The 21,003-nt window shown below is 50.0% G+C and overlaps 1 protein-coding gene across 1 annotated transcript in view; it reads left to right on the top strand.

Annotated features, from left to right (window-relative positions):
- Positions 1–18,093, top strand: part of myo9ab (myosin IXAb) — a 171,574-nt gene extending 153,481 nt beyond the window's left edge. The window contains exons 26-44 of the mRNA XM_036535787.1: positions 272–2,035; positions 2,270–2,366; positions 3,630–3,842; positions 6,077–6,180; positions 6,409–6,539; positions 7,193–7,413; positions 7,668–7,784; positions 7,880–8,068; positions 8,190–8,237; positions 8,590–8,701; positions 9,029–9,090; positions 9,357–9,549; positions 10,202–10,330; positions 10,495–10,600; positions 10,724–10,855; positions 11,682–11,805; positions 15,399–15,601; positions 16,320–16,462; positions 17,137–18,093. Of these exons, the coding sequence (XP_036391680.1) occupies positions 272–2,035; positions 2,270–2,366; positions 3,630–3,842; positions 6,077–6,180; positions 6,409–6,539; positions 7,193–7,413; positions 7,668–7,784; positions 7,880–8,068; positions 8,190–8,237; positions 8,590–8,701; positions 9,029–9,090; positions 9,357–9,549; positions 10,202–10,330; positions 10,495–10,600; positions 10,724–10,855; positions 11,682–11,805; positions 15,399–15,601; positions 16,320–16,462; positions 17,137–17,591 (4,543 nt within the window). The 3' untranslated portion in view covers positions 17,592–18,093. The remainder of the gene's footprint in view (positions 1–271; positions 2,036–2,269; positions 2,367–3,629; positions 3,843–6,076; positions 6,181–6,408; positions 6,540–7,192; positions 7,414–7,667; positions 7,785–7,879; positions 8,069–8,189; positions 8,238–8,589; positions 8,702–9,028; positions 9,091–9,356; positions 9,550–10,201; positions 10,331–10,494; positions 10,601–10,723; positions 10,856–11,681; positions 11,806–15,398; positions 15,602–16,319; positions 16,463–17,136) is intronic.
- Positions 18,094–21,003: the final 2,910 nt, after the last annotated feature.

Below are 21,003 nucleotides of genomic sequence, written 5' to 3'. Positions count from 1 at the left end.
AGTTGCAGCGTGTAAAGCATAGCTCCTTGTCTGGAAGTTCAGGTGGTTAGGTGTTTGTCAGAACCATTTTCGAAGAAAAATGCAGATCCCTAAAGCTGTCAGGATTAGCAGTTGAGCCTGAATGCCCTTGAATGTCTCCTCTGCGGCTGTATGATATGTGAAACGTTGTCTGTTGGTGTATGGAAATATGCCGCATTTAGTAGCTTGGTCGTATGAAGTAATTGTATATTCTGTCTGTTGCATAAGATTGATAACTCTGCTCATTTCTCAGGTTTAGGGACCTGAAAGAACTGAAGTTGGAAGAGAGGCAGCTGCAAAATGGACAGGCCAGACCAACACCGGAGGAGGAAGCTCCAAGGATTATGGGAATGGACATTGGAACGTGGGAGGACCGATCATACGAGGAGCGAGAGAGGAGCCTCCAGAGACTCAGCTCTCTGCAGGGAGCGGAGAAGGAGGCCCCCGAGGACTCACAGGCCACGGTGGGAGCAGAGAGGAGCGCGGAGTTTGGAGCCAGAGCCGAAGCCGTGCCGGAGGTGGCTGCGAGAGAGAGGCCCAGGACGCTGGACGATCCTAACCAGAAAACGAGGGCCAAGAGGGAGAGCCGGAGGATGAGGGAGCTGGAACAGGCCAAGTTCAGCCTGGAGCTGCTGAAGGTGAGGTCCACAGGCGGGGCGTCTCCGTCCGAGGAGAGGCGGTGGTCCACCGAGCTGATCGCAGAGAGTGCGCACTCCCCGCAGGGTACCCCGGACAGCGAGAGCTCCAGGGGGAGCTTCGAGCTGCTCAGCGTCGACGACTATCCCAAAGGTGCACCGGGCACCACGGAGGCAGAAGGGGCCGGGTCTCCGTCCACCACACCAGAGCATCCAGAGGTGATACCGCTAAGCCCGACATCGCCGCCCCCAGCCTCGCCACCCCCAACATCGCCGGTTCCGACGTCACCAGTCCTGAAGTCACCGATCCCAACGTCTCCAGTTGCAAAGTCACCAGTCCCGACATCACCAATCCCGACATCACCAGTTCCGACATCGCCAGCTCCGACGTCGCCAGCCCCGAAGTCGCCAGCCCCGATGTCGCCGACGCTGCCAGAACCCACAGCCTCCGTTGACCTTCCCAACGTCCCTCAGACAGAACCGCCCAGCCTGGCCCCTCTCCCCAAAATCGAGAACAGCTTGCCCACCTTCTACATCCCCCCTCATGACGGCGCCGCCATCACCCGCCCGCCGGCTGACGACCCCTCCGCCCCGCGGCCCGAGGCCGCCAGGAGGCCCGTCCGGGAGAGGCGGGAGTCGTCCCGCCGACCGGTGGTGGTGGTCATCAGCATGCAGAAGGACACAGTGCTGGACGAGGGCCAGGCTGCGGCGCCGGAGCTCCGGGACAGCGCGGCCCAGACCAGCGAGCCCCCGTCCCCGGCGGCCCGCGACGGCGCCAGCCTGGCGGTTCTGGAGAAGCTGGAGAGGCTGAACGAGGAGAAAGAGGAGCGGCAGCGGCAGCAGCAGCAGCAGAACGAGCGGGAGATGATGGAGCAGATACGGCAGCAGAAGGAGGAGCTGGAGAAGCAGCGCAAGGCCCTGGCGCAGTACGAGCGGGACCTGCTGGAGAAGCAGCGGGGCGAGGCCCTGCAGAGGATCCAGCAGAGCCGGCAGGGGGCCGCCGCCCAGGAGGGGGTGGGGAGGAGGGCGGACAGGCCCAGCTCCCTCCTGGTGACCCAGCTGCCGCCCCAACCTGCCCCCCCTGCAGAGCTGTCCCCTTCCAGCGTGGACGTGCAGATAGTCCCACCCCCACAGCCGCAGCTCAAGGACCCAGCCCCCGCTGTCTCCAGAGACCGGACCCTCCCGGTCTTCCCGGCCGAGAGGAGGGAGGGCAGGCCCACGCAGGATGGATGGGCGCCTAAGGTCACCCTGGAGCCCCGGGACGGTGCCGCAAGAGGGAGAGGCCACAAGAAGGCCCCCTCCCAGACCATCAGCATCAGCATGACTGACAGGTCCTCGAACATCTTCTTCTCACCCAGGGACAACAAGGTCACCATTTCCAAGTGAGTGCTGAATGTTACATGCTTTTATCATTTGGCGATGTGCTGAATGTTCATTAGCCGGGCAAGCTTTTATAAAATTTCAGATATTTATTATGTCACATACTCCCTAGAGCAGCAAATTTGTATGCACCAGCTTTGCAGAGAACCTCTTTTCTCCCTGTAAACCACCAAAGGTTTGCCCCTTTTAGGTCTACAGTGATAGTAGATCTTAATGTGCTACCACATATATTGCAGGTCGGACAAGGACTTTGCCAATCAAGAGAGGTCGATGGCGATCCAGAAGGACGAAGCCTCTAGCTCCAAACCCTCCAAAGGACTGAAAGGACGTGAGGTGAGTGGCAAAACAGGACAACCTGGCACAAATGATATTCTCACTAGCAAAGGCTCGGTTTTAGGAAAACCAAATTGTGATACTTGCTAGGCAGCATCTTTTGAAGGGGTAAAGGGGCAAGATTGAGTCAAGACCACTTTGTGCCACAAAGTGGTATCACATTAAACCCAACTGCACAGACAATCTCCCCTTATACCTCCATTAGCCCTCTCCCAACCAGGTGATATGTGCACAAGCAAGGCTGAGCAGCATAGGTATGACCTCACATGACCTACACCCCTGTGGACCCCTGATGCTGTGAATTCATTCACTTCCTCAATTAACCCGAGACTGTGAAACACAAACCTTTTATGTCACTGTAAATCTTCAGCCCTCGTCAGAATGATAGCCTTGTTCAAACCCTGACAGGGCATCAGTGAACATTGAACATGCATGTAAAATGAATTTCCCTTTTCAAATCCCAGCTAACAGCACAGAGGAGACACACCCCCTGTGTCCTGGGTGTGAGGCCTCTTCACTGATGCTGTAGCTCATAGTCAGCTGCTGCTGTGGAAGACTGATGCGATGTTGTGCTGTTTGTGAGAGGCAGTGAATGAGTACACGCTTGTGTGTGTGTGTGTTTGTGCCTGTGTGTGTGTGTGTGTGTGTGTGTGTGTACGCGCATGTGTGTTTGTGTGTGTGTGGGGGGGGGTATGTTTGTTTGTGCTCATACATGCTTGTGTGTGGGTGTGTGTGTGCATGTGTAAAGGAATGTGTGTGTGTGTGGGGACATGTGAATGTGCACAGGTACAGTGGGTGCGCATGTATGTGTGGCTGCTTGTGTATAAGCCTGCAAGTGTGTGTGTGTGTTGCCATGGGTATGTGCAAACATGTGAATGTGTGACTGTGTGTGTGAGTGTGTGGGGGTGTATGTTAGGGAGCGTGGGTGTGTGTGAGTATGTGCAGGTGTGTGTGGCTGTGTGCAGGTGTGTGAGAATGAGTGTAGGTGTGTGTTTGTGAATAAGTACAGGTGTGTGTGAATGAGTGAGTGAGTAAGTGCATGTGTGCGTGCGTGTATGTGAGTAAGTGTGTGCGTGTGTGAGTGAGTGTGTGTGTGTGTGTGTGTGTGTGTGAGTGAGTATGTGCAGGCATGCAGCTTTTCCAGAAGGGAGAGCCGCTTGCAAGAGGCTGCAGGCCTCTCCTCTCACACTCAGGTTGGGCAGGAGGGAGAGAGTGGCGGGGACAGGAGGTTTTTACCTTTGTTTTTACCATTTGGTTAATTAGGTTGCCAGACCAGGCCATAAAAAGAAAGCCCGCATGGCGCGGACACGCTCCGACTTCCTGACCCGCGGTTCAAACCCCGAGGGGGAGGGGGAGTCTGAGGACGATGAGTACGATGAGACCCCCCTGACGCCCCCTCTGTCCCCCAGCCTGCCCCACCCCAAGCAGGACGTTGAGGGGGGCGCTGTACAGGCTTGTCACAGTGACTCCGAAATGGTAATTGTACAGCCAGAGCACTCCCAAGCCCCCAGGCCTTCTCTGGGTGCCAGATTCACCAGTGGGGTCTCTCTACTGCTAACCCTTCCGCACCGCCTGGGTAGAATCGCAGTACTGACAACTAAAAACGCTTCAATACTCCAAGTTCTTTGTTGTTTTTTTTTTTGTTTGTTTGTTTTTTCCACTGTGCTGTAGATGGGGGAACACCTTCTGAAGAAAAGCCTGAATTGTGATGGTCTTTGTAGCGAGAAAAATAACCCTTTCTACACTGCATGCTATTATTAGCATATCCCATGTTAAGCCCTTTCTCCATTTCCAAATGAATGCAATTGGATTCTTGTTACATAATTCCATTTCACCAATGTTTAAGTGATTATCCCACATGCATATTCATTTATTTCCAACTCTAGATGGTATAGAAAGGGTTACTGCAAAGATTTTTACAGTAGGTTTTGAAAGATTTTACAGAAAAAAAACAAGATTTAAAAAAAATCTCCTTTAACAAACTCTCCATCTGGCTCTGATAGTGTGAAAATCCTTTTAATTTGTAATCGGGTCCTGCAGCCAGGAAAGGATGGCTTGCCTCAGAGGAGTGTTTCCCCTGTAAGTCAGTCACTAGCCCACGTTTTAACACACTCTGCTCTAGATATTCTGTTCACTGTGCTAGTTTCGGACGTCCTGGCCAGGCCAGCGTGGGGGGGGTGGGGGTGGGAGGGGAGCCGCCCTGAGTCATTCTGTCATTCATCACCGAAACTGAGGGAGGGTAAAAAGATCCTCCTTTCATTCCCAGCCTGGTTAACCACCCAATCATTGCATGCTTTAGCCTGTAACTGCCTTCGGGGGGCGCACCTGATCTCCTTCCTTTCCTCACCATTAGGACCACGCCCATCCTCAGACCCCCCCAACCCCCCCCCCCACCCCCCGCCCCGGCTCTCTGGGGCGGAGCGTCACGCTCTCTGTCTCGCCTCTTCGTGTTGATTCATTCACGTTCCACTTCCTGTTTTTTTTACAGCTCTGGTGTTTTTTTTTTGTTGCAAAATGTGTCGTAATGTGTTCCTGTTGGACTGTCATTTTTGCTCTGACTGTTTCACGCAGGTGTGATACATGAATCTAGCTTTGCGCTGTTCTTTTGTGACCAGGAGGCCCTTAATTTAAGTGACAATCCAGAAAGTCTGCCGTAATTAACCTGATATCCTTGCTTGTGGTTTGTTGTAGCCATAGTTTAAGTAAAATTTGAAACATGAGCACAGTAGCACTCCTCACCTCATCTGTAGAAAGCATTGGGGAATCATCATTATGGCTGCAGGGATGTCGCTACAATGGGCCCACAGTACCAGTGCCAAGTTTGACACATTTACAAAGAGCGCTCAGCAGTGGAGTAAGATTGGAGTGTGTTTTGCCGTGTGGGTGGGGTTTGCAGTGATGTATTACTGTTTTGACTGTAGAGGGCTCAGACGGTTTAGATGAGGAGTGGGAATAGAAAGTTCCCTGCGATCTTTGATGCTGTGCTGAAAGCATGTTGCTGACCAGGAACGGCTGAGCACAAGTGAGAGGGCACTGACAACTCAAATGTAGTGTTATGCTCCCATCTACTGGCAGAAAAATATTCTGTTTCAGCTGTAAGAAATGACGTCCTCCCTACCTTTACAAAGGTTGAACTTGTAGAGTGTGCAGGTGTGTCGTTGTTGTTGCTCAGTTGTTTAATGTTCAGATGAAAAAATAGTGAGAAGTGTTGGCCTTTGGCATATATTAAGACTGGTAGCAGCAATAGTTAGCATTGGTACTAGGTTTGATATCTGGCAGAGTGATCGTATGAAAGGCTAGGCTAGTGTTGACTCTGGCACTCTGTAGTAATGAGTGCCAGTGTGCAGATTGAATTGTGTATAATGTGCTAATTGAAGTTAGTGTGCTGATTGAAGCACCTCAGCTTTAAAAGATAACGCCAAGTGATTTTGAAGAGATACCTAATCTGTAGCTTGTCGTTAATACATGTCTGTTTTTCTCAGAGTGTATGAGAGAGTTTAGGACCTCTCCTGCAGAGTTTTTTCATAAATGGAGACAGCTGATTGGTCAGCACAGAAACACACCTTTGACCGCAGAGTTGTTGGTACAGCTGCGGTCCCTGGCCATCTCGACCGTGTCGCGGTCGTCTCCTCTCCTGTCGCTTGGCTGCTGAGTGCCCCTGCGTTTCTGTGCTTTTTTGACACGCTGTGCCATCTATATTGACGTTGCAGCCGTCCACACACACTGGGGACCAGAAGAAGATGCACAAGACCATGTCCTCCGGTGACCTCGGCAAGGTGGACACCCTGAGGAAGAGCTCCCACACAGACGGCAGGTACGGATACCCCTCCCCCACTCGTTCCCAAGGTGACACTACTGAAAGCACTCTTTCCGTTTTACTTTCCAACTATCGCAGCTTTGATTTGTGTCTTTGTGTCTGTATTTGTATTCACCCACCAGGTAGAAAGCTGTCACATTGTCCCTCGTACAGTAAGAGAGAGAGAGGGTTTTTCACCTCGTCTGCTGTGCCTGTCTGAACCTGTATGCGTGTGTCTGGTCACAGGGTTCGAGGGAAGATGCGCTTCTGGGGGAAGACCAAACAGGGTGATAAGAAGACAATGAGGGATAAGCTGGCCAGTGCGGGTGACCTGCCGGAGGGAGACCTTGCAGACCCTGGGCTCAGCCTGGGAGAGGGTGAGCTGGCATCGATGATGTCATGAGACCAGCGGGATGCGTGTGCGTGAACGAGCGCCATGGCAACATGAGACTGCTAATGTGTGTGTGAGTGAGATGGTAGAGATGGAGCTAATCTCACTTGTTAGGTCAGAGTGCGTTTGCATGCGTGAGTGAGTGGGGATGGGAGTGAGTGTTTGAGTGTTTGAGTGATTTCAGGAGTAAATGAGTGAATGAGCCTGTGGAGAAGGTGCTGATCTCTCCTTTGATGTCAGGGTGTGTACATGCATGCGTGTGTGTGTGTGTCCTTGTGTGTGTGTGTGTTTCTGTGTGAATGTGTGTGTGTGCGTGCATGCATGTTTATGTGCAAGTGTGCGTGTGTGTGTGCTTATTTGGGTGTGCGTGTGCATTTCTGCATTTGTGGCTGCATGCGTGAATGTGTGTGTGTGCGCGCGTGTGTATGCGTGTGTGTGCGTGCGCGTGTGTGTTTATGTGTAAGCCTCCCCTTACCTGTGTGTGTGTGTGTGTGTGCATGCATGTGTGTGTGTGTGTGTGTGCGTGCGCGCACGCGTGTGCGTGCGTGCGTGTGTGCGTGCGTGCGTGTTTGTGTGTGTGTGCACGTGTGTGTGTTTATGTGTAAGCCTCCCCTTACCTGATCGTGCCCCCTCTCCCAGCAGGGCAGGAGCATATGTCTCCTCCCCGCAGCCCGGACCTGGCCACGGAGCGGGGGAAGGAGTTCAAGGAGAACAAGGAGCCGTCCCCCAAGGTGAAGCGACGGCGCAGCGTGAAGATCAGCAGCGTGACGCTGGAGCCGGCGCAGTGGCAGAACGACTCCCTGCAAATCCTCACCAGCGCCAACGACTACAAGAGCATGAATGAGTTCCTGATGAAGAAGGTACGGCAGACACCCCCTGAAAATGTGTCTGCCGGAGATTAGCTCGTGCAACACTTCTGAACGTGTTTTAGGAACGAGGAATTCATAGATGAGTGCTATGTGAGAAATTGTATAGGCACTGAATCATTGATTAAGGTCTAAGATGATGTCTAAACTGTGTGGTTTATGTTCTGTCCAGGGTGAGTTCTTCTCTTCCCTTGCCAAACGTGGGATTTGAACTGAACGATGACTAGATGTTTTTTTCTGTGCTGTAGATCAATGACCTGGACACAGAGGACAGTAAGAAAGACACCCTGGTGGATGTCGTGTTTAAGAAGGCGCTCAAGGAGTTCCGTTTGAACATTTTCAACTCCTACTCCACTGCACTGGCGGTGAGCGCTCGTGTCAAAAACCAAGGAATCTCACGTGTCCTCTCGTTCCTGCCCTTGTCCTTGAGTGTTTCTGCTCCCTGCTGTTCCCCCTTCAGATGGATGACGGGAAGAGTATCCGCTACAAGGACCTGTACGCACTGTTCGAGCACATCCTGGAGAAGACCATGCGGCAAGAACAGCGTGACTGGAGCGAGTCTCCCGTCAAGGTGTGGGTCAACACCTTCAAGGTCTTCCTGGACGAGTTCATGACTGAATACAAGCCCATGGACAGCACACTGAGCAAGGTACGCCCTGGTCCTCACGCCCCACCCCCCCCCAATTCTTGTGTTTGGGGTTTCACTGAACGAGAGGATGACCAGTGCAAATCGATAGTCACTGTTCTTTGTTTCTCCATTTTTGTTCCAGGCGCCAAAACCTGACCGCAAAAAGAGGAGGAAAAAGGACACGGATATTGTGAGTATGACGTCATAAACGTAAAGTTCCATTTAGCTTGTCAGCGTTCCATTAGTCTAGAGTGCTTCCAGCACCATGTTAAGCCTTGCCTTCAAGGCTTCAAAGGTCCTTACTGGGTCACTGGGTTAATTGGCTTTCGATGGACATCACCCTTCATTTCAGACTGCATTTAGGTCATCTGCAAACACAGCAGATGCAGACTGTATCAGCTCTGTGGAATTATGGTTAGGGAGGATTGTTTACTCATAATAAATTATCTAACCTGAGACATTAGACAGCATAAAAGTGTTGACTTAGGCGAGACACTGAAGCCCTTAGTGCTGATCCTCCCGGTCTCTCTTGCCCCCTGCAGGTGGAGGAGCACAACGGCCACATCTTCAAGTCCACGCAGTACAGCATCCCCACCTACTGCGAGTTCTGCTCCTCCCTCATCTGGATGATGGACAGGGCCTGCGTCTGCAAGCGTGAGTTCCCGCCCTCTCTGACTCTCTGTATGGCGGGGCCGGCTCTAGATGACGCGCGGTAATCAGATTGCCTGCCGCTCGGCTCATGGCTTCATCTGGGCATTACATGGTCCCTCGGAGCAGTGTCTGAGACAGCGAGTTTCCTCCCTCTCGCCAGCCTCCTGACTGGGGAGAGGAGCGTTGCCGTCAGCCGTTCCTGACTAGCCGTCCCTTTGCGGCCCCTCTCAGAGATGCGGCGGCGGCTTGCTGGGCAGTCAGAGGGGCAGGTTATTGTCCAGGTGCGGCTAGGAAACAGAGTGGCCCTGACTCTCTCCGTTCTCTCTCTAGTGTGTCGCTACGCCTGCCACAGGAAGTGCTGCTTGAAGATGACCACCAAGTGCAGTAAAAAGGTAAGCACCACCCCCTTGCAGTGGTTGCATTTATGTTCCACCTGGCTGAGGACAGGATCCAGAGAAATAATAATTATTTTACACATTTCTGGCAAATACAGGGGATAAACAGTTACTGTCTTTATAGTGATGTGAGTAGTACCTTTTGATTTATTATGATGTTAGATTGGTGAGTACTTAATACCAGTGAACGGATTCTAAAGCTGTGTCTTTTCAATTCTGACGCAATGTCCGTCTTTCCTCGTGTCCATATTTCTGTGGTGCAGTACGACCCTGAGCTGTCCTCCCGGCAGTTTGGGGTGGAGCTATCCCGCCTGACCAACGACGAGAGGACAGTGCCCCTGGTGGTGGAGAAGCTCATCAACTACATCGAAATGCACGGGCTCTACACGGAGGGCATCTACAGGAAGTCCGGCTCAACCAATAAGATCAAGGAGCTGAAGCAGGGACTGGACACAGGTAGAGTTAGGGTTATGATTGTATTACGTTACCATTTGGATGCTTTCGTCCAACTTAATTTACTTTAGCTTTCACAGAGTTCTGTTTATATCAGTGGGCGGCAGTGTAGCATAGTGGATAAGGAACAAGGCTTGTAACCGAAAGGTTGCTGGGTCTGTTCCCCACTGGGACACTGCTGCTGTACCCTTGGGCAAGGTGCTTAACCCACAGTTGCTTCAGTAAATATTCAGCTATATAACTCGATAACTGTAAAGAACTATAACTGTAGTATAAGCCGCTCTGGTTAAGGGCATCTGCTAAATGCAAATAATAATAGCATATGTAATGTAATATTTACTGAGAACATTACGGTCAAGCGCTTTGAAGAAGGGTACAACATTACTTCCCCATTTAAGACTCAAACATACAGCCTTCTGTTTCCAGTTGCCTAACCACTATAGCCACCACACAGTGGTGTGATTGCAGCGCTGTGTAGAAACAACTGGTGATTGTCAGCTTGTGTATGTAGCGCTGTGTAGAAACAACTGGTGATTGTCAGCTTGTGTATGTAGCGCTGTGTAGAAACAACTGGTGATTGTCAGCTTGTGTATGTAACCCCATAGTGAAAACCATACCATGTGCCTGATTGCTTTCTGCTGTTGCTGTCCCTTAGATGTGAACAGTATGAATCTGGATGACTACAACATCCATGTCATCGCCAGTGTCTTTAAGCAGTGGCTGCGTGACTTGCCAAATCCACTCATGACCTTTGAGTTGTATGAAGAATTCCTCCGAGCCATGGGTAAGTGTCTGTGCCTCTCTGTGGATGTGGTGGCCATGGTTTCAACTAAAACATGAGAGGAAAAAATAATTCATCATTTGTCTGTGTTTTTTATGATACGCATTTTTTACTCATGATTTCTGCTGTAACTGTAACTGTGCAATTGCGTGCTGTTGAATCTCCAGGTCTGCAGGATAAGAAGGAGGTGATTCGAGGGGTGTACTCTGTGATCGACCAGCTCAGCCGAACTCATCTCAACACCCTGGAGCGCCTGGTCTTCCATCTGGTCAGGTAAGGGCAGTAGAGGACGCACCTGTCTGGACACATCTCCGAGAGTCTGCTCGTGTCACGTGTCTTGCTAGCGCCATGCGGTACGTGTGACACTGATGCTATGTGTCCTGTGGCGGCTCCCAGGATCGCCCTGCAGGAGGAGACCAACCGCATGTCTGCCAACGCCCTTGCCATCGTCTTCGCCCCCTGCATCCTGCGTTGCCCGGACACCATCGACCCACTGCAGAGCGTGCAGGACATCGGCAAGACCACCGCGTAAGAACACTCTGCCGCTGAGCAGCCCAGTGCGAACTGTGACTTCTGGGACTGTGTTACCTAAGAAACCGCCACGCATCGTGCCGCTGTATTACAGTAGAATAGGGTGCAGGGCCGTGTTACTGTGTTTGAGTTAGGGATTGCCAGCGGGGGGGGGGCGGTTGGCTCAGTGGGCGAGGCGGTCACTTCGAATGCAGACTGAGCCTGACTTCTCGAATTCAAAACTGGCTTTGTCATTTGCTGACAATGACCGGGATCCCACAGTGGTGCAACAATCTGGCTTCCTTCCGCACGGATGACTGACTCGCATGGATGACTGACTCTGGTTTGCTGTGCGTGACTCGGGTCACAGGATTTGATTTGTCTGACTTCAGCGCTGCTCCGCAAAGGCAGAGGTTTTCAAAGTGAGATTCGCCTGCTACGATATACCGTCAGTAATTCAAAAATAAGGCTAAATAAAGGGGAAATAAAGTGTGAGGAAGAAAGGCATCGTCGTCCGCGCAGGTGACATAATGACATGTTGAATGCTGTTCATTGACCGTTAGCACAGTGAATCTGTATTATGTTAGAGATGACACAGGGGATACTGTAAGTTCACTTTAGCAGTGAATTATTATATAGTGTACTCTGAAAATATACTGAAGCTAGCAAGCAGACCACCAGTGTATGGTTACTTACAGTCCTACATTGTGTCTGACCTCCTGTACTGCCTCGGTAGCGTTTGTTTTCTTGTGCCATGCCGTGTTTGGGTTGAAATGACCTGAGACCAGCTGTGTCTCGTTGCGTCACACCTACGTGCGTGAACCTGATCCTGAACCCGTTGCAGGTGTGTGGAGCTGATCATCGGAGAGCAGATGAATAAGTACAAAGCCAGGCTGAAGGACATCAACAGCTTGGAGTTCGCCGAGAACAAAGCCAAGAGCAGGCTGACCCTGATCCGAAGGTCGATGGTAAGTCTCTCGGTGTGCGAGTGTGTGTGTGTGTGTGTGTGTGTGTGTGTGTGTGTGTGTGTGTGTGTGTGTGTGTGTGTGTGTGTGTGTGAGTTTGTGAGTGTGTGAGTGAGTGTGTGAGTGTGTGTGTGAGTGAGTGTGTGTGTGAGTGAGTGTGTGTGTGTGTGGTAGGGGATGACGGCGGGCAGGGAGAGGTCAGTCCCATGAGCAGCAGACAGCTTTGAAGCTCACGCGCTCACCGGCTGATCAGCGGAGGATAAAGCTGTCGGCAACAAGGCTTCTGTCAACTGCCACTGCAGAGGAAGTGGGTGTTGCAGATCCATTGTGTCTTCCGATTTTCTAGTTTAAACCTTGATTTAATTGCCTATTATTACTGTTGTTGTTGTTATTTGTGCTACAGAAGACTTTGTGATTTGTAAGTTATATATATTTATATATCAGCTGTTTATATATTTACCAAATATCGGATGTATTTAACACATAAGCGATACAGGTTAAGTATCTTATTCAAGGGTGCATTGTCATTGCCCCAGCTGGGATTTGACCTTATGACCTGCAGTTTTCAAGTCCTATCCCCTAAGCATCTGTGGCACACTGCCGCCCTAGTGGCCGTTATGCAGAATGCCCAGCAGGGATCAGTGCTGAGTTCTGGAGAGCTTGGGATGGACAGACCCTCTTCATTCACAGGGTTTTTTTTCGGATGTCCATTCCTCTACATGTAATTTCCTTTACTTGTCTCAGTAGTGGATTGACCCCTTAACTCTCCTGCTAATTCCCTCTAATCTCCTGCATCTCACTGCCGTCACCATCACAATCTTCCAGTGACCTGCACAATGCAGACTTCCCCTGTGCATACACCAAGACAACGTACAGTGGACTGACATAGAAAAAACTTTTTGTTTCTCCAGTTCTGTGTGAAAGGTGTTTGAATACTGTTGGTTACTTGCTAACTGTTGTTTGGATTTTGGATGGCAGGCACAACACTAATATATTCTATGTATGAATATGCCATCTCTTTGCACACAACACATAATAGACTGTGCAGAATGAACACCAAAGGGAGATGTATTCATTTTTAAAGTGGTTTGATTCTCTGTGAGCAGCAGTGGAGTAGATATCCACTGATCCAGGAGCATCTGAAGACCAGTACGAGGACATGAAGACTCCTCCCATTTCCACCTTCCAGACTTATTCCTCAACTGTGACTTTTCTTCCATTCTTTTAGTTAGCAGTAGCTCCTACTTTACACTAAGCCTGTTCTCTCCTCTCCCAACCCCCCCACTCCCCATTCCTCTCCTAATCCAGAAACCTGTACTAATCGCTGTTAGATTTATGAGCATAACCCGCAGTGCCATCCCGGTACGTATACTCCATGTAATCCGCCCATCTCCCTGTGGCACTGTCACTCATCATGTCCTCACGCCCGCCGCGCCACGCCCCGTCCCGCCCAGCCACGCCCTGCCCCGCCTCGCCCTGTGCTGTGTTAGCTCTCCGTGTGTCTTCTCCATCCTCACACCGCTCCACTCCTACTGTCCACCAGGCCACGCCCTTATCTCCGCCCCCTCAGGCAGATTCTCTCTGTCCGCTGCTGTTAGCTAGCTCATCTCCATGGAAACGTTAATCGAGGCCTTCATGGCAGGTTCACCCCTGACTCGTCTGTACATGGTGATCACCCCTTATTACATAGACCCTGTGCAGGTTACTTGTGCTGGGGAGGGGCGTGTGTATAAGAATTTTAAATCACATGCTGATGTAACAATGGCTGGTTACCTGTCGATTGTGCATTTAAATGAGAAGCACCAGTGAGGTTGCGAGATATACACAGCTGCCCGGTTATAATCCAGTCACCATTTTGTCGTACAGTGTTTGAGAGCGACAGGAAGTTATTATTCTGTATTCCACTCTCTCCTGCGGTTCGTCTCAACATTCTGCCCCACCAGTGTCTTGTCTCTCATTGTCACCCATTCTTCTACATCTAGATAGTGGATAGTAGATTTATTATTGATGAGAATGCTTTAATTGATTTTGTCTGGTTAGTGTGTGACGCGATGTAATTGCATCTACTTTGTGCAGCTGGAGCTCTTAATATTAGCTATGAACTCACAGCGTTCGCAGCGCGTAGTGTGGATTTTCACTTTGCCCTTGCAGAGTGATTGCTCTTTGTTTGATTAGTATGTACTTGATCAGATTAATTTAACCTGTGTGCTCGTACAAGATATGTACAGTCAGTTCTAGGCTGTCTTCCTCTTAAACTGAGATAGAAGCTCTGTGGTTGGATTGTTCCATTATTGCATTACATGACTATTTGCTAAGCTGACATTCTCTGTGTACAGCATCACATACATTTTACTTCTGCTGCTGGATATTGTACTGAAAGAGTTAGGGTTAAATACCATCCTCAAGAGCACAATGAATGTCACAGCTAGGATTTAAATTAGCAACCCTCCGGTAAATACAAATACAAAATTGAAATAAATTTTGAAATAATGTGGTCAATCAGCAGACTTGTTAACAGGGTAATGGTCATAGTAACAGGAGAAAGCCTTTCCCTCTATATGTGAATAATCCATTAGGGTGGACCAGCTAGGTGACAGCTGTCTCAAATCATTGTCAACAACGTGTCGCCAGTGACAACCAAGCATGCTTTCAGTGTGTGGGTAATGTGTCTTTCCATGAGTCGAGTCTTCTCATCCAAACTCCACCCAGTGGTTGAGAGGTCAAAGCCTCATGTCGAACTAACCCTATTAACCTTTACCATTTTATTTTCATGTTTTTTTTTTCCTTTCGCTTTTCTGTTTCATAACATGCAGCCAAACGCCGCTAAGAAGGTAATACATACTAATGACAGCCCCTGTGGTTGCTTTTCTGTACTTGATGGGACTGCATGAGGGACGAGTGGGTAGCATGCGTGTGTGACCTGGAGTCTCGGGTCCGAGTACGTCTGCCCATCTCCACCCTCATAGCCTGCCCCTGACATCTGCTGCCAATCAGAACTGAGGAACTGTACACCAGGAAGTGATTGCAGCTCTGTATATGACTGTCGGCCCTAGTGATTATATCAGTTCTGCAAATATCAGGAGACTGTGGCCGTGTCATTACAGACATTTGACATTTTCTGTAGTTGTGTTTGGTCTCTTGATGCCATGTGTTTATTTATATGGAGGCTTGGCTTGTGGTCTGAAGTCTGTCTTCATCCGTGTGCTGCAGTGTCTGTCAGGTCTAGAGAAATGCTCCATGCGACTTGCATCGTAGCTGTGACCTGTTGCCTGATTTTTCAGAGCTGGGTTCCCAAGCAGCCAAAGTGTTTAGGGCTATCTTAAGAGGTGCTCTGTATGTGAACAGGATTTGAGAACACAGATTGGGGTTTTGGGTGGAGGTTACAGACATGGCAGGTCTGAGACCTCTCCTTTCAATTAACCAATAGCAGGGAGTTTGTAAACATGAAGCTGTTATGGAACACTGTGGCTGTTGACCATCCCAGTCCTGAAAAATACTACACATGTATACATATCATGGCCTTAGACCACAAACATATCAAAAGAAAAGCAAGCTAAATGGGAACTGTACTGTGTGCGTGTGTGTGTGTGTGACAGGGCAAAGGTCGTCTGCGCAGGACCAGCTACCACACGCCCTCCCCGCCCGTCAGCCCGCGGTTGCCGTCGGTGACGGACGTGGTGGAGGAGAGTGGGGGTGAGGAGGCGGGCGGCGATCCCGAGCTGTCGGAGCAGCAGCAGGTGGCCATGCAGCAGGAGGAGAGGGTGCTGACGGAGCAGATCGAGAGCCTGCAGAAGGAAAAGTGAGAACCACAAACCCAGAATCCAACTGATGCTCAGATGTGCAATGGGCAGGCTAGAGTTGCGTGCTCCTGTACTGTACTCGCCATCACACCGGCTACGCTGAATTTGCATTTGCTTATTGGTTCCTAAGCCCGATGGGACCTTTAGGTTCTGCGCTGATTATAGAAAAGTAAATGCCCCAACAAAAGTAGATTCATACTCGCTGCCGAGAATGAATGACTGTACTGATAAGGTTGGACACACCAAGTATGTTTCTAAATTGGACCTTCTTAAAGGTTACTGGCAAGTGCCTCTTACACTAACCCTGCAAGCAGCATAGAAAAAAACCATGCTACATATATACTAAAGTGGGAGAAATATCCCTACCAAAAAAAAGCAACGGAACCAAAAAATCTTCAGATCCCGGACGAGCCCCCAATTTAGCTTCACATTTAGCAGGTGCCTTTATCCAGAGTGACTTCCAGCACAAAAGAACAGAAGCGTATCCATTCTAGTTGAATGAGCAAGAGTGGCACCACCCAGGTTACGTGAACAGTGTCAGATCAGACTAACAACACTCCCAGATACAGACCAGTGAGTGAATGCACTGCACCATTTAAGCCATACCGCAGGTTAACCTGTGCACATCTGCAATTACAGACTGGATTCAGAAACAGTGTGGTATAAGAACAAAGACTCTAGGTTCTGTATATGACTCCATTGCGTCTGCATCTTTAGGGAGGAGCTGACCTTCGAGATGTTGGCTCTGGAGCCTCGGGCCTCTGATGATGAAACGCTGGAGTCTGAGGCCTCCATCGGCACAGCAGACAGCTCCGAAAACCTTAATGTGGACTCTGAGGGAGCCACCTCTGACTTCTCTGGTGAGGCTGCATATATACATGTGTGTGTGTGTGTGTGTGTGTGTGCATGTAGCAGAGCTAAAAAAAAACGTTGGGTGGCAGATAGCATGGAAGTTTCAGTGGTGAACTCACTTCCTGAGACTTGGTCAGCAAGCACCATTGCCTGTGGAGCTGGGGGGCAAATTGCTTCTATCTTAGCTGGTAACAACACTGGTGATTTTAGTGAGCTGTGCAACAAGAACACAGGGTCGGATCACACTCACAGAGGTGCAGACCTCTATCACATTTATTACACACACACACTTCATGCTCAGACTGTGTGTTACATTACATTACTGGCATCCACAGCATCCGGAACTCTTATCCAGAGCAACTTACATCAGTTTTTTTTTTAAATGTTATCCATTTATACATCTACATATTTACTGAGGCACTTGTGAGCTAAGTACCTTGCCCAAGGGTACAGCAGCAGTGCCCCAGTGGGGAATCAGACCGGCAACCTTTTGGTTACAAGTCCTGCTCCTTAACCACTAAGCTACATACACCATGTGTATGTGTGTATGTGTGTGTGCGTGCGTGCATGCGTGCGTGTGTGCGTGCGTGCGTGCGTGCGTGCGTGCGTGCGTGCGTGCGTTCGTTCGTTCGTTCGTTCGTTCTATGCCATGACCTCCTCTCTTGTCGTGCTGTCTCCGCAGAGAGAGGTCCAGCGCTGGCCGCCGCCCGGCCTAAGAAGTCAGAGGGGAAGAGCAGGAGGACGCTGCGTCGGCAGCCTGACTCCCTGGACTCCATGGACTCCAGCTCCACCATTTCCTCCGTCTCCTCCTCCTACCTGCACCCCTCCGGCGCCGGCACCGGCCCCGCCCGCCGCTTCCGCCTCCGAGCCAAGTCGCCCTCCTCGGGCCTGTTCCGGTCCAGCCCGCCCAATGACAGTTTTGAGACGCCCGGCCCCGAGCAGGAGGGCGAGGAGAGGGCCCAGTTCACCAGCCGGGGCACCTTCAACCCAGAGAAGGGTAAGCAGAAGCTGAAAACGGCCAAGAGCTCCCCCCAGAGGCCGAGGGAGCCCCCCGACGGGAGCGGGCGGAAGAGGGAGCCCGACTTCAGCTCGCCGCAGCAGCTGGTGTTATACGGCAGCAACGAGTTCATGGTGTGAAAAGAGAGGGCCTGCCCCTGCCCCCCTCCCACACACCCTACTGACCCCCTGACCCCCTGACCCCTGACACCACCCTGGGCATCTCCATCACTCTTTCAGCACCCAGCTCTTCCCTTCCCTGTCCCAGTCTGCAAGGAGCAAGAAGCATCCCAGAATGCCGAGCGCTTGCCGGCAGGCAGGAGGGGAGGGGCGAGAGGACCCAGCGAGGAAGGGGACCCGGTTCTCAGGGCCCCCCCGCCGAGAAAAGGGAACAGGGGGGACACTGCGGCGGTGACCCGCCGGGAGCGGCCGTTCGGGCTCACGGCTCTCTGGCCGCGGACGCTGGAATGCGGGATTGTGGGAAGGCTAACGGGAGAGAGAGAGAGAGAGAGATCCGTCGACTGTGCGAACATCCTGGACTGACGCTAAAAGACTGGCTGCTTTAAGGTTTACAGAACAGAACAGTCCGGTGAAGCAGCATGCTCCATCATTACACAGTTTTTGTTTTGTTTTAATTTTCCTATCCCCCTTTTAATAGATTTTAATAATGTGGAATATATAAAGCTATATAAATATATTATGAAATATAAAAAGTGTATAAAGTCAGAACACCAGTGACTGTTGTTTAGTCAAAGTCCAATATTTATATCTGTCATTAGTTGAGTATTTTGTAGAGAGATATGTATGGGGTTGGCTTATTGTTATGTGTGTATGTTTTTTTTTTTTGTTTTGTTTTTTGTTATTTTGTGAAAACCACTTTGTGTGTTCAGAGTTTGTGCTGCTTTTTTATTTCATGAGAAAATATGGCCATCAAAGGGACCAGCTTAGCTGGCATCTTCCTTCCAGGATGATCCCTGCTAAGTATCCATTGTCATTATATAACCACAGCACTCACTGTTTGACCGCCATACTCAATGTAAGGTGATGCACGTAGATAACAAAATGCCTTTTCCCCCCCACTTGTGCGGATATGCGTTTCTCCGAAATCCCACTCTTTCTGTGAGACATCAGTGTTAAACTAAAAGTAACCAAACAAAAGGACTTGAATTTCTTTTACGTCTCTTTTTTTTATTGTTTATTGTTATTATATTATTGTTATCATCATTGCTATTATGATTATTCTTGTCACAATTATTCTTGTTGTTATTGTTATTATTTCTACAGTTGTAGCAGTTTAGCCCCTAATGGCAGTCCCCTCTCTTGGGGGGGTTTGTGGATTTGGATCTGGCAAGCAGTCAGTACTCGCCGAGGGCAGCCAGCCAGTATGTCCCAGACTGCCCTCAGAGTCACACCCATCCAGGCCGTTACTGCCTGTGTGTTTGTGCCAGGTGAGAAGGAGCATCCACGGTCCAGCCATAGCTGCCAGAGAGGCTTCCAGCTCCTGCAACCAGGTGCTGCCCAACCTGAAATCCCCCCCCGATATGAAAAAAGACTCCTAACTGAACTGAAGACAGGTGAAGCGCAGCTTTCTCATGAAGTGATGATGTCATGCAGCGGGCCCTGTCCGGTGGCCATCCTGCTCCACCACTGCAGGCCCGGACTGGCAAAACAAGGTGGCTTCTCGGCTGCTCTGGAGTATTACGTGTGGTTTGTTTATTTTTTTGTGCGACCTGAATAAAAAAAAAAAGCACAGGTATTTAAGCTAGGTTGGCATCTGGGCGGGGACCAATCTCTTGCGTGTCCTCGTGGGCCACCCAAGTCCGCAGTGTTCCTGTTCCTTCTCGGCTCTTCATGGTTTCCTCCGTAATCATTGTGCGGGCAAGAGAACAGCTCCTCTAGTTGTCTGGATGTATATCTGGTTTCCCGAGTGGCCGGTAGCTCCACAGCAGAGCACTCCAGATGTCGGAGTGTTAGGGGCCACTCGTGTGTTTCTTGTGCCATCATTGTAACTCGAGATGCTTTCTGTCCTGAACGTCAGCTCCTCCCCTCCTCTCTTCTCATTTGAGCAGACAGCTGAGCCATTCTCACAGGGACAGGGTGATCCAGTCTGAGCTGACGGGTGATTTTGGGGGAGAACTCAAAACGTAGTAAACCCCCAGCGAACCCAGCATTGGAAAGCCCTCAGTGAGCTCAGCTGATGTGTAAATCAGCCCCAGTCAAAAGGGTTCCATATGAGATCCTCTCTGATTTTCTCAAATGCGAGTCTTCTCTGATCACTGCTGAGGCTTCAGCTCCGGTGTTGCATCAGGCTGAAATACGCCACCTGGTGGAGGAGCACACGTCTTACGGCTGCTTGCGCGTCTGCCAGCGCAAAGCTCCGGAGGTGTGTGCAGCATGCTGCTAAATAAACCATGCTCGAACACACATGGGGCCACGCTGACCTGGCCCAAGACCCCAGAGCAGACTGCAGTATAAAAAAAAAAAAAAAAAAAATGAGGAGTGTGATGTTTGTTTGAGCAACGGACTATACAGCTCCCACTATCAGGGGAGCAAAGAGGGGTGGAAAGAAACGTAAAGCGCTCATACTGTAGCAATATGGGCAGCCGTGTGCTGTTAGACCTTGAATCTGGGGATGAATTCACAGTTAGCCTAAAAGGCTAACGTTAGCCGTCAGACTGGCAGTCAGGCGAGCTAAACGCAATATAGCATGTAAAAAAAAAAAAAAAAAATAATCAGATTATCTAAAAAAGAAACTGCACGAGATCTCTCGTGGCACACACACGAACTGGAGCACGCTCGAGTGAACACATACACACACAGATTTAGATGCCATTATGTTGGCACCGTAGAGGTAGCGTTACGGCGTAGGGGAAAGCTAATACCCCTGATAACCACAGGTGTAGCAGCCATCGAGGTTCATCGTCTAGTTCGATTTAGAGCCACCGTCACTGGTGCCGAGTAGGCCAACGCCCGTTTAAGATTTCTTTGAAGTGTAGCTGTCTTTCAGATCAACTATAAAAACCATTTTGGCCTGGATGGCCCGTTTTGTATACACACATTAGACTGTGCAATATCTGAATATGAAGCATCTGACACTTACAAAGGAGCCACTCAGTTTTTGTAGGAGCACCATCACTAGGATAGACCAAGCCATTTATGTTTTGTTTTGTTTCCAGATATGGTTGCGCATGTGACTCGATACTCCGTGGTAGTCTGCTGACAAGAGACATCAACAAGGACCGTTTGGAACACTCTGATGCGGTGCTGAATTCCGTATTGCTTTTTAGAAATGCCATTATGCCAAAAAGGCATAACTAAAGTATATTATATTCCAAATTTAACTGTGTGGTCTAAAGGTAACATTTTGGATTGTAAGTACAAAAAAAAATGACCAGTTCAATGCATAGACCAGTGTATATCCTTCCTATACCCGTTTTGCTGCTGAAAACAGTGTATTATTGTATTGCGTTTGTATTTTCCACCAGATTGCAGCTTGCAGTAAAACCGCCTGACGCCTCTCTCCATTCTCAATCGTAATCCTTTCCAGGGAGCG

Source organism: Megalops cyprinoides, chromosome 8 (genome assembly GCF_013368585.1).
Source record: "Megalops cyprinoides isolate fMegCyp1 chromosome 8, fMegCyp1.pri, whole genome shotgun sequence".
Lineage (NCBI taxonomy): Eukaryota > Metazoa > Chordata > Actinopteri > Elopiformes > Megalopidae > Megalops > Megalops cyprinoides.
Note: the sequence above shows the minus strand (reverse complement) of the source record. Positions and strands in the feature narration are given on the sequence as shown.